The sequence below is a fragment of the Platalea leucorodia genome, assembly GCF_965183815.1.
Source record: "Platalea leucorodia genome assembly, chromosome: 1".
Lineage (NCBI taxonomy): Eukaryota > Metazoa > Chordata > Aves > Pelecaniformes > Threskiornithidae > Platalea > Platalea leucorodia.
In genome coordinates this window covers 13,362,747-13,381,552 of record NC_138823.1, presented here as the reverse complement: position 1 = coordinate 13,381,552, position 18,806 = coordinate 13,362,747, and the positions used below count along the sequence as shown (strand labels likewise).

Here is an 18,806-nt window from a genome sequence, read left to right as displayed (position 1 = left end):
GTTCATCTTGCCTCAGTTGCTTAAGACAAAGCTTTTGGCTAGAGCATAATAAAGAATTTAAAACAGAACTAACCTACACTGCCACCTTGATTATCAGCTATTTCTTTGTCAGCTCTTTGGATTTTTTTCTTTCCTCGGGAGTACATACCAAGGTTTTCCTAATTAAAAGAAACAAGAAAGATCAGTCACAAATATGCAGAAAACCTGACATGGGCATATTTGGTGCCTATATAGTAACATTATCAAGGCACTCCATATACACAAAAGATTAAATTAAGGTACAGGAGGAGAGAATAGGAACATCGTTCTGGCACCCAGGATTAGTAACAAGAATTTCTGCTCTAAAACAGGGTTTAGTACATGTGATAGTTAAATACTTATCCAGAGACAAATCTGAGTGTATCAATTAATCACAGGTTAATAATGCAAGAGTGTGGCAGAACCCAGGAAAAAAGCAATTCCTAGCAGGCAAAAAAAACATTCATACGGGCATTTGAGAGATGCTATACAATATACTATGGACGATTCCAGTTTCATTAAAAAAAAAAAAAAAGGAATTCAGATTAAACAAAAAACTATGAAAGCATGTTTAAAAAATGAAGTGCCTGTCATTCAAAGAACAGTAGAACATAATTTAATACAGCAAAACTAAGAGGAAATATGATTGCTGTATATAATTTTAACATAAATTCCTCTAGGGACAGAGGACTCCTTAAGCTTACAGGCAAGGCTGACACAAGAACAAACATAGATAAAGCAAACATCAATGAATTCAGTTTTTAGTAAGATTTGAAGTGAAAACACAAGCCTGAAACAGCTGTTTGTAAACAGTGTCCATTCAAAAATCATAAGGCAATTCAGAAAGAGTAGTGTAAGACATGTATTTCAGCATATCACTATTTCATGTCTTCTGAAGAAGATATTTCCTCCACTCTTAGAGCATATCTGTAACATGACCATAACAGTAAGATGTTAAATTATAATTAGAGAGCAAAAACAAACGTTATTTTAGACTACATTATTCTTTGGAAGACGTTATTTCAGCTAAATTAAAATTACAACTAAATAATTTCCCTATGTGAAATACACTGCTTATACAAAAATAGTAAAATAAATTAGTATCTACTTCTTCTGCATCGTGGAACACTCCAAGGTCTTCCATCATTTGCCGTCTACGCCTCTTCTCCATGTCATCCATTTTTTGCAAGACTGCTTCTGCAGTACTAAGATAAAAAGTTGACATGTAAAAGCAAAAATAGGCAAGTACAAAAAAAAAAAAACAAAAAACAAAAAACCAAACATTTAAAACAGTACACACAATCAGTATGACATTTTAATATAGTACGCACAAAGCAAGAGTCATTGACGCTTAGCCGAGTTTTTAAACAGTACTTAAAAATTAGGTCAAATGTTTACATTTTTATAGAGAGATTTAAGAACAAGCATTTGAGGATTTGCAAACATACGCTGTTTTCAGGTTTATTTTCCCCTCTCGCTGAACACAGTAAAAAAAAAAAAATCTGTTTTAGTAGGAAAACAAGAATTCTGAAGATCATAGTAAGATAACAGAACGAAATTATGGCAGTTTATTATTTAATAGCACTTAAGTTGCTCTGCATGATATCATTAAGTCATTTTCAGTTCACAGACTTCCTCAGACAACAGGTTGCTTATTCTTCTCTTAACTGAAATTAAAGTTTTGTGTTGGTTTTCCATGACTATATATGGTGCAAAAAACATCCCACTGCTGCTACGCTTCGCAAACCTTTCAGAAAACAATGTCAATTTGGGCTTCACAAAGAGAATTAAGCCATGGACAGACAGGCAGAAACACTAGGACTCCTTCACTTTGGCTGTATCCAACTTTCCTCAGCATCTTAACTCCACTGAGCACTATAAAAATATTTGTAAGCATGGAAGAAAAGTTAATTCAAAATGAAGGTGCTTCTGATGCTAAGAAAATTGATTTAGAGGGTAAGTTAAATCTACTTAAAGTCACAAGATAAAGTGATTGTTTTGGTTCACAAGACAACACACAAACCCACCCAGCCCACACATAGTATGAAGATCTCTCCACAACCAGCAATCCCAAAACAAAGACACCAGTGACCAATTTAAACATCGGCTGTGCTCAAATTCTTTACACATGAAGCACCTTCCAAATACATCCTCCCGCACACACTCTCAGACCTAGAAGCCTTACACAGCCACAAGCACCTATTTCCAAAAAACTCAGGTCAAACAGCTCTGCTGTGAAGGACAAAGGCCCACACCTTACATAAATCGACACATTAACAATAATTACAGGACATATCAGCACAGGCAGAGGAAGAGGAGGAGGCCGTATCTGATCAACGGCAAAGGAATGTTAGCAGCTGTTGCTAACAACATCCTGCAAGTTCCAAGCCGTGCGACCCTGGTGGGACTCTACTATGGAGGGCATCTGCAGCCCAGCAGTAATCACAAGGACGAACCGTATATGTAGGTGCACGTAGGGAAGTCTCAGCCTAACCACTGAATACATTTAGCTCTTGCTGCCAGGAATAACAATATCTTTTTCTGTTGTCAAAAGGAGAAGAAAGTCTCTAGCCAATATTATGCCATAGCAGAAAGGCTTGCTAATAAGGCTCATTTTAGTAGCTTTGCAAGATGAGAAAAAAAACCCACTTACTTTGTTATAAGTTTGTCAAACAGAACAGATTGATTTGTAGTGGTGTAACGACTTTGTCGAAGTCTGCAGCTTCGGCGGACCTCCAAATCCCCGTTTTCTTCATGGACTTGCTCTGCAGCTTTTGCATCAGCTCTGGTCTTCAGTGTTCTGGTGACTAAAATGCATTAATATATAAAATATTTTGAGACAGAAAATATGTTATTCCCTTTCTTTCACCGTTGCTCTAGTAAAATGTAAAAAAATTCTGCAGTGGATTGATTTTTTCTTTAAATACTGAATTAGAAGTTATTGTCATGACCACAGCATTCAACTTAAATTACTGATGTTTAAACTACCTACTTAAAAGCATGACTTGTACAGCAACTCTTTAATAGACTGGAAAGCCAATCTGATCAAAACAAACACACAACTTTTATTCCATGCAGGAGGCAAGTTTATTCCAGCTACTTCTTTCTGGAAAAGTGAAAACAACAAGTACCTCTCTCTAAGGTGTTTTTACTCCATTCATGTAAAATTGTATCTATTAGTTTTTTAAAAAAAATTGTTTATGTGGGAAGTCTCAACATGCATGTTTTTAGTATGATGTTTAAGCGTGCATCACTTTCATTTTCTGCATCATGACACAAAAGTTCTAGAAGATAAGAAATGTCTGAAGATAAACTCCCAAATACCAAAGAACTCAAATGCTTGCCTGCTTTAAAAAAGATCTGCACAGTATTTACCGTGCAGCATCCTTTGCCATGGGTTCATTACTTCCACTATCATTAAAACAGTTAAGAGAAGTCAGTGAGAAAGTAGTGCACAATTAGAACTTGAATTACTACACACAAAGTGCATTTCAGGCCCCTTCCTGCGTTCAGCCCGTGGCTGGCAGGACACTGCCTGGAAATAATGGATTTTCCCAGCTGCCAGCAAGCGGCCTCACGGCACCAAGCCTGCTTGTGTACTCAGGACGGCAATTCGGTTCCAAGGTAAACCGCTGAACTTCAGTGACACCTTCCCCACGTCAGTGCGTTTGTGTGTCTCATGACATAATTACTTTTTAACTCACATATAATACTGCACTATTCCCTCCTATTTGCAAGAACAATTTTCAATTAATTTGTGTCCTGCAGACTCCAGAAAATCCATGTCGCAAAAAAACCCGAGCTAAGGAACAGATTCTCTCGTACCTAAGAGCAGGCTGGAATTCACACTGCATTCTCCCCAAGCCTGAAAGGAATTAACAGCATATCCTCCTATTTGCACCCACCGCTTTTCATAAAACTCATAGGAAATTCACTACCTTTGAGATATCTATTCTCACAACTTCAGCTGATTTTGCTTGATGAGTTCAGAAGTTTTTGGGGACAGGTTAAATGAAGTGACCAAACACAATCCTTCTCAGAAACCAGGCTAAAAAGGAATCCTAGGGAGTTACCACTACTTACCTTCTTTATATTCTTCTTTTTTTTGGTCTGATTTTGGCTTTGCCAACTCCCTACATTAAGAAAGAGGACAGAGGAGAAAAGGGAGAAAAGAATTACTGTATTAGAATTGTTGTATAGACGTGTTGTGTTGTGTTGTATTCTATTGTTCCCCATCAAGACTAGGGAACCTGACCAAGTTTATAATCCAGTGCTCCACATCATACAAAGAAAAGCCTGTGGACCACACGGAGGATTCAGATCCCAAGTCTGCCGCATATCATATGCGGACAGTTCTATAAGGACATAAATTTCCTAACCTGCTAATCTTGGAAGTCTCTATAGCACAAATAACATCTCAGTAATCAAAGTGGAGGAGAGATCTCAAAGGAGCTGGGAAAAGATGCATGTTTTTTATACAAGCAGAAGACTTTTACTAAGAAGAGTGATTCTAGTTCTAAGATACTGACATTGACATAATCGTATCCCCCTGCAGATTTTTGGCTGTAGATTTATCATGACGTGATTCATTGTGCATGCTTTCACTTTTCCTTTTAATTCTATGAATTGAACAGAGATTGGACATCTAGAAATACAATACCTGGTAAAGTATCTTCGATTGACATTTTCACTTAATATTTCCATGCTTTTGTCAAAGCTAGAGTCTGAACAGGGTGGCGTGTTTTTTCTCATTGATCTTAAACAGTGTCCATTGAAGCATTCTATTTTGCCAGAGGAAAATTCCTAGGGAAAGAAGGAAATAACAACATATTTATCTGAACCATGTATGTTATGCTAAGAAGGAAATTCTCCCTCATTTAGGCAAGTTTATTCTATAACTCTCCGGACTTGACAGTGGTGCAGCTAACGGCAGGTAAGCCTTGAGCCACTTCTTGCCAGAAAAAAAAAAAAACAGCTTTCAAAGCTAAAGCTCCCCTCCGCCACACTCTTCTTGTGGACAACTTGAGCTTAATATCCTTTGAAAAAATTATTGCAGCAAAGCCTTTCATATAAACTTAGCATTTCATGAAAAAAAAAACAAAACCACTTTTATTTCAGAATTGGTTCAGAGGACCAGTTAAGCTTGACCTTGCACATCCTGGAATTAAAATCCAGTTAGGAAGGTTTTTCTCCTATCTCGGTTCCATTTATGACTGCATTTGGAGGAACACTAAAAGATTTCCTTCAGGAGGATGGCATTTATCCATGGGAAACCAAAGGGAACTCAAGACACACTTTTTTTATGGCTGTTGATCTGTTCATCTTGTTCACATTGGTATTTCTGCAAGGAGGATGAGTACTATCACTTTTACTACGTGAGGAAATCCGTGATAACCATGAGAGGTGGCTTGTTCAGTTTACGACCCAAAGTTTCATTAAGAGTACACCAAACTAAATCTCACACCGAAAAAGGTGGAAAACAGACCAGATTCTACTACTTCTTGACACTAACTTTACCAAGAGGTACTTCCATTAGTAGCTGATGGAGATGATGACAGAAGCGTGAAGTAGGTCACTACAGGAGGGCAATGATGCAGGTGGAAGGCCCTTGCAGGGCCATGCAATGAGAGCTGCGGCCACCACTGCTGAGGGGTCAGCCCCGAGCCACAGAGCTGGGCAATCCTGTAGCTGTCTGACCGTCTTCTCTTCAGTCAACCTTGAACAAGCCGTCCCCAGTGTTCACCTGTGTCCTGGTTTCGGCTGGGATAGAGTTAATTTTCTTCCTAGTAGCTGGTCTAGTGCTGTGTTTTGGATTTAGGATGAGAATAATGTTGATAACACGCTGATGTTTTAGTTGTTGCTAAGTAGTGCTTACACTAGTCAAGGACTCCTCAGCTTCTCATGCCCTGCCAGTGAGAAGCTGGGAGGGGCACAGCCAGCACAGCTGACCCAAACTGGCCAAAGGGCTATTCCATACCGTATGACGTCATGCCCAGTATATAAACTGGGGGAGTTGGCTGGGGGGCAGCGATCGCTGCTCAGGGACTGACTGGGCATCAGTCAGTGAGAGGTGAGCAATTGCATTGTGTATCACTTATTTTGTAATTCTTTTACCATTATTATGATGATTTTCCCTTCCTTTTCTGTCCTATTAAACTGTCTTTATCTCAGCCCACAAATTTTACTTTTTTTTTTCTCCAATTCTCTCCACCATCCCACCGCGGGGGGGAATAAGCAAATGGCTGTGTGGTGTGTAGCTGCCTGCCAGGTTAAACCACAACAATCTGACAACTTCTCGTAAGACAGACCTTTTGCACAAGGAGGTTTTCAATCACCTTTCCTTTGTCACTCATTTTAAAAAGCACCTCCCTTCCCGCAGTCCTCCGGGCTGGTGGAGCAGGGCGTCACGAGATGCCTCCCACAGTTGGCTTTTGAATTTGGGCATCTGAGATGAAACCCCTAAAGACATTTTCTGCTTCTCAGATCCAGCACAGATGGATGTAACAAGACCTAAAGCTTAATGAGAGGCAGTCTTATCTGTCAGAGTCACCTGTAACATTTTTTCTCTCAAAAGTTTAAGAAAGAAATCGTAACAGGAAGCCTTTCAACTAATTTTTAATTTTACAGAGCCCTAGGTTTATTTGAAGATGGCAGGTTTTTGTGCACGCTCACACAGAGGGGTATATAAAGACTTAAACCAATACTTTCAGCATTCATCACTGAGACAACTAGAAAAAAAAAAACCTAGACCAAGAAATAATGATGTTCTCTCACCTGCAAATGTACTCGATGGTATTCCTACAGCTGGTATGACTATGGCTTGTATATCATCCTATAAAATCTATAGGCATGCCTGGGGAGTATCTATAATGTTAGGTCACGTGATTAACAGCTAATCTGCATAAACAAAAAGCAGCGGAGAAGCACCGGTGGGCAGAGGCACCCTGGTAACGCAGCGCTGGGGGAGCAGCCTAGCCCCGCTCGGCCATCGGTCAGCCCAAGGCCTGGCTCCAGGGTGAGGGACGCCCCAGGGGCACAGGCGGGCGAGGCCTCGGGGGTCACCTAACAGACCGCCTAGGAGACGACTCACTGTGGGACGCCCATCACCACACCCTGTCCTGGCTTCTTTTTTATTTATTTAACGGTGTTTCTATCTGTCGGGGCACAGACATCAGACTGCCAGTGATAGGAGCAGGGGCCACACCATCCCTAACAGACGCCAAGCCAGCGCAGCTCGGGTTAGAGGCCAGGGTAGCTAGGGTCAGAGTTCTGGGAACCAGGTACTGGAAAGGCCACGAGTCTGGGCCAAATACTGGAGAGACCGGGGGGGGGGAATCTGAGCCAAGCACTGGGCTGGGGGGCAGCTACTGGTGAGGCCATAGGTCTGGGCCGGGGACCCCTCTGTGTCCATGCATGAGGCAACTGGGAGAACAGGCCACGCGGGGCCAGTTACTGGTTTGACTGGGTGTCTAAGGACAGTTATAGAGAGTTACACATAGTACACGTGTGCATGAGCACACACACGGGGTCTAAATACCAGCAACTGCAACACGGCTGTGCACCTCCAGGGCTGACAGCCCCTGGGGAGACCTGGGCGTCTGGGAGCAGCTACAGACAGACTGGGTACCCAAGATCAACTAATAGCAGGATCCATATTACATATATGCATCTCTGTGTGTATTTTCCCACTAATAGGATTTCATCCTGACCAGCCAGAGAGGGAAGAAGGATCAGGCCATTTGTACTGTTCATAGGGCTACCAGATTCGGCCACTCCGAACATACAGCACTTTGAAATAAGGACAACTTTTTAAGTAAGAGGCTTTATTTCTAAATACATGATCACGTGTGAAAGTAGGCTCTAAAGTTGGGAGCAACTCTGGAAGATTTAGCTTGCTTAAACTCCAAGACACATGAGTTATAACTGCCACTTTGGATATTTCTACTTCATTGACCTAGAAGTAAACATTCCTCAGGAGAAATCTCAAAGGTTTGCCGTATCAGTTAAAAGATGACTGCAATAATACACTTCACAAATCTCTGGGCCAAATCCCAGACTGAAAGAAGAACAAATACTTAGAGAATGTCAGCTCAGATGTTCAGAAAAAAACAGTATAGTGACCCGGGAAATCTTTCTATGTATACTTATGCACTTGTTTGCTTTTTTTAATGCATTTTTAATGCAACACTCACAATACAATACTTGTGATACTTGTTATCCTCTGTACTGTCCTTTACCTGAATCTTGGCTCAAATTAGGACACAGGCAAAGCAGTAACAATGTATATTGCTAACTGACCATCCTTCTTTCGTAGGAAAGCATCCCAGTTCAGTGAGATGGCAGACACCAAGAGGTTAACTCCAGCAAGTTGTCAGCAGAGCAAGAGTAACTAACTCATATCAATCCTATCAGTCTTAAAAAAACACACTCAAGAAGTGAAATTCAGTAGAAGCAAGTGGCTAAACTGGAAAGATAAGGAAACTAAATGAAAGAATTTTGTAAAGTATTTCAAATGTTGAAAGCGTTTCATATTTTGTTACTTTTCTCGTGCTATGGGAAGTGATGAGCAATTGTTTCTAAAAAGTCTTTTTACAAAAACTGTGTTTAGCTATCTGGTATCTCTGAGGAAGTAACTGTGTTGAAGTACTATCAGAACAGATAAATGTGCTTCGGCAACAAGGCTGTGAGCTTTGATGCTGAGGTCCCTATACCGACGAGTCTGAAGGCTTACCCTGGAAAAGTGCCAGTTGCCACTTTGCCCAGACAAAAAGGGAGCTCTGGAGCACACTGCCCTCAAATACACAAGGTCACAAGACAACAATCTTGTTCAGCCTTGGGAATTACACCAGGGTTACAGACCTGCAGATACACAGCTTCCCGAGGAACAGTAACCACTTTGGATCTGCCATGGGACTCCCTGGGACTGGAAATGTGGAAGAGGGTAAACCCATCAGATGCCAGTTTACCTTAGACCTTCTACCATATGCTCCCTACTCTCTATGGATGAAATGAGCTAAATAACTAGAGATAAATTGCCTGCTGATATCAGGAAAAACCGCAAAAGCTTCCACCACCAAGTCCTTGCACATCAACAAGACAGGAAAGAGGCATTAGGACTTGACCATGCAGCTAGCACCAGCTGTCATCTCAGGCACTTCTGCATTGTCTCTGCGGTTAAGAAAGCTCCAGCAAAGCCCACCCATCCTACAAATGAAGTAAGAATAACTCCATACCTCAAAGCATGGGAAAGGTCAGGAGAAAGTAGAAAAGAAATGAAGAAACCAAAACAAAGAATAACCTTACAGCCAGTTGCATAACGATGATTCTGCTTTGGTTTTAATGAAAAATTTACGGTTAGCTTCCTCATTCCTGTTCTCCACACTGAACACACGTGCCAGCTGCCTTATCTGCCTAACTTTGCACAGCCTTCCCCCATGTGCAACAGGGGAATTCCCTGTAGCCTCCGACAACCATTTCTAGTGTAGACTGCAAAAGCAAAGCAGCGATCTTCAAGCAGATTCCATGATTGTTTGCAAAGAAAAAAAAAAAAACAAACACCACCCCAGGCATTTCTTCCTTCTTAGTTGAGTAGTCTTGAAAGTAATGAAAAAAAAAATTAATCCATACAACTGAAAATCCTGAAGGAGTTCTGCTGGAAGGAAAGAGAGTACACTACAAGCATCACTCTAAGGCAGGGCTGCCCTGAAGAGCAGACCACTTCTGAGCTGGATCTGGTCTGCCTTTATTTACCATGGAAATGCAGGACACCCTGCGGAGAAGAGCCTGACTTGGAAAGAGCAGAGACGACTTTTAGCTTTTGAAGGCTACATTAAAAAAATGAACTTCGCAAAACAAAACAGTTCAGTTATTAAAGTAGCGCCACTAAGACGCAGATAGCATGGACTACTTAACATCCTTTATAATCATGTAAATTGTCTCTTTTCTGCTAGGATAGATTAAAATTATAAAAAGCTCAAGTATAATTTTCACTATTTTAGGTTACGTGCCTAAGTGCTTTAATTAAGTAAAAATTAGTCCTGATTTCTAAACACAGCTTTGTTTTTAAACCATCCAAAGCAGCACCTATATACCCTTGACTGAGGAGTATTTCGCAGGCGCTTCAGGCCAGCTAGAACGCAGTTACAGGTCACGCACGTTTTGTGCCGAGCGCCGGTTTTGACACATTTTTGTCATCAGAACACCGAGCGCTCTCCCTGCGAGCGTTACCGCAATTAAAGCAAAGCGGTCTATAAGATCTTTTTAAGATAACTTTGTAGGTAACAAATTTAATCAAAATAAAGGGGAAAGGGGAAATGCAGATCACACACCAAACCACGAGGCGATGTGAAAAGTCGAGGCTGAGGGGGCTGCCGGCGGCCCAGCCGCCGCTGTCACCGCGCCCCGGGCCGGGGGAGCCCCCGGGCGACCAGGGCCGGGCGGCGGGGCCGGGGGGACCCGGCCGGCTGCGGAAGGCGACCTAAATGCTCGGTTTTTTCCTTATTTTTTCCTCCACGTGACGCCGATCTCCGGTGCTCTTGCGCGGGGACCCGGCTTTCCCAGCTCCCCGGGGCTCCCGGCCGGCACCGGCTCCCCCGCCGCGCCTCCCCGGGCCCACAGCCCAGCGCCCGCCCCGCCGGGCCGAGGCCCGTCTCCCCGCGGAGCCGGCGCTCCCCCGCCGCCCGGTACTCACGGCCTCGTCGGTTCCTCTGGTCCCCCTGGATCTCGCGGCCCTGGCGGCGGGCGAGGCGGCCCCGGAGCGCTTCCAGAGGCGGCGGCTGCCGAGCGAGGGGGACTCCAAGGAGATGAACTCGGAGCTGGAGTCCATCAGGTCGAAGGGGGGGCGGCGGCGGCCGTCGCGGGCCGCCGGGCCGGGCGGGCGGGCGGCGCTGCTCCGCAGGACCACCATGGCGGGGCGGCGGGCGGCCGGCCCCGCGCCCGCTTCTGCCGCCGCAGCCCGCGCGCCGCTGGGTCCCCGCCCTGCCCCCCCCCCCCGGATCCCTCCGCCTCGCCGCCTTCCTTCCGCCTGCCCCGAGGGCCGCTCCGGCTCCCGGGCCGCTCCGGCTCCCCCGCCGCTCCCGCCGCCGCGCCACGCGCCCTCCCGGATGCCGGCGGCGCGCGCTCCGCCCCGCTCTCCCCGCGGCTGCTTTCTCCCTCCGGCAGCTAGTCCCGGCCCGGGCGGCGGAAAGATACGAGCCGCACTGCGGCCGTTCGATATTTTTGGCGCGTAAAAGTTGGAGCCGGTTGTTTTGCCGGCGCGGGATTGGCTCGGCGGCGCGCGCTGTGCCCGCCCCTCCGCCGCTTCCCGCCGGCAGGGGGCGGGGCCTCCGGGCTTGCCGGGGCCGCCGCTTAAAGGGCCCGCTCTCCCGGGCGGCGGCGGCGCGGCTCCGCGCCCCGCTGCGCCCCGCCGCGCCCCGCCTCAGCGATCCCCGGGTGCGAGGGGCCGCGCTTCCCGCACCCCCGGCCGCTGCTCCGGCCGTGCCCGGGAAGCGCCTGAGGCGCGCCGGGATGGCGGCCCCGCCGCGCGGCCGCGTTTCCTCGGGGAAGGCGTAGCCGGTGGCTCCCGCCGCGCCGGCACTTCCTGCGCCGCCCTCACCCCCCCGCCGCGGCCGGCCATGGCGCGGCCGGCGGCTGCCTACGAGGCGGCGGTGCCGCCCCGCCCCGCCTGCGCCTACACCAGCTGCTACTGGTAAGGGCCGCCGGGGCCGGGGCCGGGGGCGGGCGGGAGCCGTCAGGCGGGCGGGGGGCCGCCCGGCCGGCGAGGCGCTGAGGCAGCGGGCGTCGAGGGCGGTAATCGCGCGTCCTGTCAGGCTGTGCCTCGGCTGGGAGGGTCGGGTTGAACCGCTGTGAGACCGGGAGAGCCCCCGGCCACGAACGGCGTCCGCACCGGGTGACTTTCCAGCAGGCATCGCCTCTCGGCTGGCTTCTGCTCACTGGAAATGAAGTTGGGGGGAAAAAATAATCAATTCTGGTGTTTTACAGCGAAGAAAACGTTTGGAAACTTTGTGACTACATCAGGAGTCAGGATCAGTACCCTTTAGAAGAATTTTATGCTGTTTTCATATCCAATGATAGGAGGATGGTGAGTGGATGAGATGTGGCCTGAACGCAGCTGTGGAGAGGTTCAGGCCTTCAGGCCGCAGCCCGGCGTAGCGGAGGCCTGGGCCCCGGCCTTTAGACCCCAGCCTGATGTAGGTGAGACGTGGGCCCAGGCCTTTAGGCCCCAGCCCAACCTGTAAGTGAGACATGGTCCAAAACCCTCTTGTAGCTCAGTTTGGCTGAGAGGCATGCAGACCATACCATGTAAGATCTTTTCGTTATCTGATGCATTCAGGACCATGGGAAGAGGAACAATGTTGAGGGGGTCCAGAGAAGGGCCACCAAGATGATCAAGGGTCTGGGAAGCCTGCCGCATGAGGATAGGCTGAGAGAGCTGGGCTTGTTCAGCCTTGAGAAGAGGAGGCTTAGAGGTGATCTCATCACCATGTACCAGTGCTTAAAGGGGAGCTACGAAGAAGATGGAGACTCCCTTTTACAAGGAGTCACATGGTGAGGACAAGGGCTAACGGGTACAAGTTACTCCCAGGGAGATTCCGATTGGACACGAGAGGTAAATTCTTCACAATGAATGAGAACAGTCAATCACTGGAATAATCTCCCCAGGGAAGTGGTTGACTCCACTATGCTGAACACGTTTAAGACTGAGCTGGACATGGTGCTGGGCCATCTCATCTAGATTGTGCTCTTGGCTAGAAAGGTTGGACCAGATGATCCTTGAGGTCCCTTCCAACCTGGTATTCTATGGTTCTATGATGTCTCTGTGAGCTGTGGGGGAATTCTTCCCTGTGATCTGTCAGTTTAGGAGAATGATTATATTATGTGGTCCAGAATAGTATCTCCAACTTCATGGTCCTGAAAGATAGAAACTAGAGAAAATTTTCTGACTGCAGCACAGGTGTAAGCTGATGAAGTGGACAGGTTAGCAAAGAACTAACAAATTAACCTCAAATTAACGTGTATTAATCTGAAAGGTTTTATTAGCTTCAGATTCATTCACTTCTAACTTTCAGATTCCACTCTGGAAGCAGAAATCAGGACATGGAGATGAGCCTGTTGTCTGGGTAAGGCATTCTGTTCTCTCTCAGTGATTTCGAGTGTGTGCTTCTGTAGTTTGTATCTGCAGGATCAGACATGGGCAGTGTCAGCCATCTTTACTGTAACAAACTGTTCCATCTGAACATCAGGAAACACTTTTTTACTATGAGGGTGACGGAGCACTGGAGCAGGTTGCCCAGAGAGGTTGTGGAGTCTTCATCCTTGGAGATATTTAGAAGCCGTCTGGACATGGTCCCAGTCAGCTGGCTCTAGAGGTCCCTGCTTGAGCAGGGGGGTTGGATCAGATGACCTCCAGAGGTCCCTTGCAACCTCATCCATTCTATAGTTTTGTATTAATATTTATGATTCTTTTACAACAGATTTATAGAGAGCCTAAATCTGGTGCTCCTTTTTACCATTCATAGTAAATTAATAGCGAGACAGCCAGTAAAATTTACAGGTGACAAACGTTAACATTGGTAAGAGTACATAACAGATTTGTGAAAATTTTTATCTGGATATTGTTGAGGCTACCAGCTTTGTAGAATTTTAAGTAGATGTCTGTACTTGCAAGGAGTACATGTGTGAAAATATCCATGTAGGCCTGACAGAGGCTAGAAAAATATAAGCATTATGTGTAGTCAGGTGTCAGCAGTTAAACTGACCCATAAATGGAGGCTTTGGAGTCTCTGATTAGTGAATGTAATTCAGTAATTGCCTCTACAGAACTCCTTTCAAATAAGTATCATTACAGAGTTCTTTCAGTTATCTGGCATGAAAAAAACTCTATTTCTTCTGGCAATTTCTGTTTCTGAAATTCTGAAAAATAATCTGCAAACTTCTGGAGTTCTGTGATTTCTGAATCATGCATTTTCTTCCAAACTATCGGTATATTTACAGTACAAAAAAGGTTTAGTTTAAAAAGAGATCCAAGTGTTCCATGAAGGTGATCTAAGAAGAAATAGGAGAGTTGGGAAAGGCCACCACAGAATGTGGATTTCTGATAAAAACTCATGGATCAAGAGGTGTTTTAACTTTGATGTTTCAGTGGATCATAGGATATGTAAACCTTGTACTTAATTTTTCTTATACTCTGTAACAGATTCTTCTAAATATTGTTGCATACGGTAGTATGTATATGTTGGTCTGGCAAAATAGCTTGCCTAAGATCTTTTTGATTCCAATCCCTTCGTGGTTAGGATTGTTTAATATTGAAAGTGTCAAAAGACGGTGCTTCAAACTGTTTTTGTGAGTGGATTTAATGTGAGCTTTAGTAAGCTGCTAACAGCTACCTTCAGTTTAATTTTGTAAAAAAGCAGTGTATGTACCAGACACCTGATGTAAGTAACTCCAATTTCTCCAAACCTCCACCACACCTATGTTTCTTACAAGTTAAGGAATAAAACTGCACCTCAGAACCCAAGTGTCAAGACAAAATAGTTACCTTAAAAAAGTGTGATATAGTGCCCATAGGTGTTTTTTTCCCAGCTTCAAGAGCTACTACAGGAATTGGTCTTGCTCCTATGTTCCTCTTGGTCTGAGCCGTTTGCTGCCTTTTCAGTTGCATGCTGGTTTTTAGCTGCTTCTGGCAGCTAAACACTCGGCACTCAAATTCACAGACCGTGTAACTGCAAGAGGTACAACATCTCTTATTAGAAAAGATCGCTAGATAATTTTAATGTTAAGCTGCCATTATATATTGTTGTGAGCTTTTGTTTAGGACCGGGTCTAAGACCAAAATGCTCATCCCACTCAACTTCTGTGTTTTCATGTGGGACGTGAAAGAGATTCGTGATTTTCTTAGGAGTAGCATACACTTTAGTTTAGCTGTCCAGGCTTAAATCAAAGGAGGCTGCAAAGGAATGGGGAGAATACCAAGGTTTCTTGAAAGGCATGACAGGTGAGACAGGCACTAGGAAATCTCTCTCTTGGTGCCAGAAATGTTACATGCTTAATACTTCAAGGGCAGAAAGCAGGATTCAAAGAAAGGATCTGTAGCTTCTGCTTTTAGGAAGCATTTTTTCTTTTCACTCCCTTCGCCACTTTCTCATTAACAGCTGTTTAACTAATGGCGATTGCCCTTATTCCCAGGACTACCATGTTATTCTACTTCATGTTTCCAGCGGGGAGCAGAACTTCATTTATGATCTTGACACAGTGTTGCCGTTTCCGTGTCCTTTTGACGTGTACAGTGTGGAGGCCTTTAGGTTGGATGACAGCCTTCGTCCAGAATTTCACAGGTGATGACATAAAATATAAAGACCATGAATGTTATTTCATGAAATCAATGTTGAAGTTCTCTTTGTGGATGCATAGTGACAGAGTTTTTTTGCTATGCTCCAGTAAAATAAATGCACTGTGTTATTTTTTCTAAAGTTCTTTACCTTAGTCATCAAAAGCCCTTTTCTTTCTTACTGTAGTTTCTTGTTAACTAGTTAAGTGCTTGGCACAATATTGCTGATTTATGTATTTAATGAAATTAATGCTCCTTGATGGGAGGAAAGGGCTCCTGTTCTGAGTGACTAATGCAATATTGTATACATGCACCTTTTGATACAATTTTGTGTTATTATTTAGGAAAATCAGAATGATTCGAGCGGATTTGTACTTGAAGACATTTGCTTCAGACAGATCTCATATGAAAGATGCAAATGGGAAATGGCAGAAACCTCCTCCTTCATACCCTTGCATTGAAACCGCAGGTAAGCTGCCAGAGCTCCTTTTTCCTGCTTACAGTGTTGAATGACATAGATGCACACAAGAAATAAATATGCTTCCTTAACATGTCTCCGGAAGCACATCCAGCTAGCTTTCATGGTTTAACCGCAGCCAGCAACTAAGCCCCACACAGCTGCTCACTCACTCTCCCCACAGTGGGATGGGGCAGAGAATAGGAAGAGTGAAAGTGAGAAAAATTATGGGTTGAGATAAAGACAGTTTAATAGGTAAAGCGAAAGCCGTGCACGCAAGCAAAGCAAAACAAGGAATTCATTCACTGCTTCCCATCAGCAGGCAGGTGTTCAGCCATCTCCAGGAAAGCAGGGCTCCATCACGCGTAATGGTAACTTGGGACGACAAATGCCATAGCTCTGAATGTCCCCCCCTTCCTTCTTCTTCCCCAGCTTTATATGCTGAGCATGACGTCATATGGTATGGAATACCCCTGTGGTCAGTTGGGGTCAGCTGTGCCAGCTGTGTCCCCTCCCAACTCCTTGTGCACCCCCAGCTACTCGCTGGTGGGGTGGGGTGAGGAGCAGAAAAGGCCTTGACTCTGTGTAAGCACTGCTCAGCAGTGACAAAAACATCCCTGTGTTATCAACACTGTTTCCAGCACAAATCCAAAGCATAGCCCCATACTAGCTACTGTGAAGAAAATTAACTCTATCTATCTCAGCCAAAACCAGTGCACTAGCTTATTATTTCATATGGAAAAAAAATAGGGCTATGAAGCATTTGGCAGTTCCTTTTCTGAACGTGTAAAGTCTCACATGCCTCCTGGCATTTACCATTATTAAATATTAATTACTGATCCTCATAAACTGAGCAGAGAATGAGAGGTAAGTAATACTTCTCTCTCATTACAGCAGGGAACTGAAGCAAAGAGGCCAAATAACTTGCTTAGGGGTCACAGAGTGTATTTTTAACACACTGATTATACCATGCTTTAGCTGGCAGGTCCCATCCTGCCAGAGCAGGTTATTTTGACAGGAGGAAGTTTTCAGGCTCCACTCAGTATGCTAGATTTGCCTGCATGAGATGTTGGAGGTTTTTTTGCGAGATGAATGGACCTGAGGACACTTTAAGGCAAACTGGCAAGTCAGCAAATTTTTCCTCAAGCCTTAAGCCTCTTTTAAGTGACAGTCTAGATAATAGCCCCGGGCCAAACAGAGAGAGAAGTAAAGACTTGCCATCTCTTCTATTCTATAGAGCTGCTTAAACCATTCTTATCACACAGCATTTCAGCTTATCCTAATCATGTGTTTGGCAAGCTGGCTAACAGTCACCATGTGTTTGTTTGTTCTCTCATTTTCTTCCCAAATGGAGAAAAGTCTGGTGAAGTCTTGCTTTGAAAGAGTTTTCATGTTACTGCTCTGCATGTTTGGTTTTGTTGCTTTTTTAATAATGCAGTACTGCTATGTATTTATGTTAGAGAAGGCAGGGTCAAAGAAACATGTTTTGTGTTTAGGTCCAAGTTTATCATGGTTTTAATTTGCTGGGAAGTTGATTCTCAGTCTTTGCTTTGGCTTCTAAGAAAGCTTGGTGTTTGACACTAGAGTAGAAATGAATTATGAATGTGGGCAGGAGTACAGATGTAGTCTTCCTTGTAAAGGTTTAGGTGTTTTCTAGATAATCCAGGTTATGAAGCACCTTAAACTCTGTGTCTTGGTCCTTATCTCCAGCAGAGGTTTATACGAAGGTGGTGTAGCAAGTGGAGAATGCCTGGTCTGCAGTGGACGGTTCACTGTTAGCTGGAGCCTCCTAGGTGCTGAGAACTTTTTGCCTGTGGAAACCTTATTCTTGTGATAGTTGAGAGCTAATGAAAGTGTGAGGAATATAGATCAGGCCAGACCAGGAAGGTGAAAACTTCTACCCAAATGAAAATAGTAGAAAGCATTACTTGTGGATAGTAAGTTACAGAATGACTCAAACAGTTGCAGATGTGTACATGTACCTCCAGCTGCAGGGAATGACTCCATAGCTGCAAACCCTGTAACTCTCCACTTACCTGTCTTGCTTGACCGAGCTTTACCTCACTGATGTGCAGCAGCCACGTGGTCTCAATCAGCCTCCAGATTGTCTCTGTGATGATAATAGGTAGTGAAAGATACATAGATCTTCTATTTCTCCCATGCTTTGTTTCTTTGCTCTGTATCTTGCCATGCTGAAAGGAACATCCATAGCTCATCCAGTCCAACCCCTGCTCAAAACAGGGGTTCCCTAGGGCTCTGTCCAGTCTCGCCTTGAAGACCTCCAGGGATGGAGATTCCACCATCTCTCTGGGCACTCTGTTCCAATGACCATTGTCATGGTTGAAAAAAAAAAAAGAATATTCCTCGTACCTAATCAGAATTTCCCATGTTCCAACTTCCGTTCTTTGCTTCCTGTCCTGTTGCCAGGCTCCTCCAAGAAGGTTCTGGCTCCATCTTCTCTGTGTTCTCTGATCAGGTAGGTGTAGACAGCAGAAAGGTCTCCCCTTCATCTTCTCTGTTTAAGACTGAACAGGCTGAGTTCTCTCAGCCTCTCCTTGAATATCGTTCTCCTGCCCCAAACAACTTGATGTTCCTCTTCTGGGCTCACTCCAGTATGTCAATGTTTTGGGGTTTTTTTGTACTGAGGAGCCCCAAACTGGACAGAGTATTCCAGCTCTGTCCTGATGTGCTCTGGTCTCCTGGTCAGCTGGCTGAGTGTTGTAGATGAAGGAAACTGGTTACTCTGCACCCACTGAAGGTGGAAGGTCATTCACTAGGTAGCTTCAAGATCTGGGTCAGAACAGGAATAGATTGTATCAGATCTACGATGTTTAGTTTAAGTTGTCTTTCATTCGGTGCCAGTTTCTCCAGCTTTTTTGTCTTGCCTGTATTCACTTGAGAGATCTTATAATGATGCATGCTTCAATGTGCACAATGCTGTAAGTCAGCGAGGAGTCCGGGTTTAACTGTTGTGGGACAAGCATGTGCTTTAACTTTTAGCTGAAC

The 18,806-nt window shown here is 44.8% G+C and overlaps 2 protein-coding genes across 24 annotated transcripts in view; one reads left to right on the top strand and one right to left on the bottom strand.

The window, feature by feature from the left end:
* Window positions 1–10,924, bottom strand: part of ATAD2 (ATPase family AAA domain containing 2) — a gene marked incomplete at its 5' end in the record, with an annotated part of 38,972 nt that extends 28,048 nt beyond the window's left edge. Inside the window, 6 exons of the mRNA XM_082314338.1 lie at window positions 74–158; window positions 1,127–1,223; window positions 2,672–2,825; window positions 4,102–4,151; window positions 4,679–4,821; window positions 10,709–10,924. Of these exons, the coding sequence (XP_082170464.1) occupies window positions 74–158; window positions 1,127–1,223; window positions 2,672–2,825; window positions 4,102–4,151; window positions 4,679–4,821; window positions 10,709–10,924 (745 nt within the window). The remainder of the gene's footprint in view (window positions 1–73; window positions 159–1,126; window positions 1,224–2,671; window positions 2,826–4,101; window positions 4,152–4,678; window positions 4,822–10,708) is intronic.
* A 618-nt stretch (window positions 10,925–11,542) lies between these two features.
* NTAQ1 (N-terminal glutamine amidase 1) overlaps window positions 11,543–18,806 on the top strand; it is a 45,760-nt gene continuing 38,496 nt past the window's right edge. For 16 of the 23 annotated variants that reach the window (XR_014229427.1, XR_014229428.1, XR_014229429.1 and 13 more), the window contains exons 1-5: window positions 11,543–11,704; window positions 11,998–12,097; window positions 13,086–13,136; window positions 15,202–15,350; window positions 15,688–15,812. Coding sequence is in view for 20 of the 23 variants with exons in the window: in XM_082323782.1 (XP_082179908.1) it covers window positions 11,631–11,704; window positions 11,998–12,097; window positions 13,086–13,136; window positions 15,202–15,350; window positions 15,688–15,812 (499 nt within the window). In the remaining 3 variants the exon portion in view is untranslated. The remainder of the gene's footprint in view (window positions 11,705–11,997; window positions 12,098–13,085; window positions 13,137–15,201; window positions 15,351–15,687; window positions 15,813–18,806) is intronic. The other 7 variants (XM_082323772.1, XM_082323773.1, XM_082323771.1 and 4 more) reach the window with 4 other exon arrangements.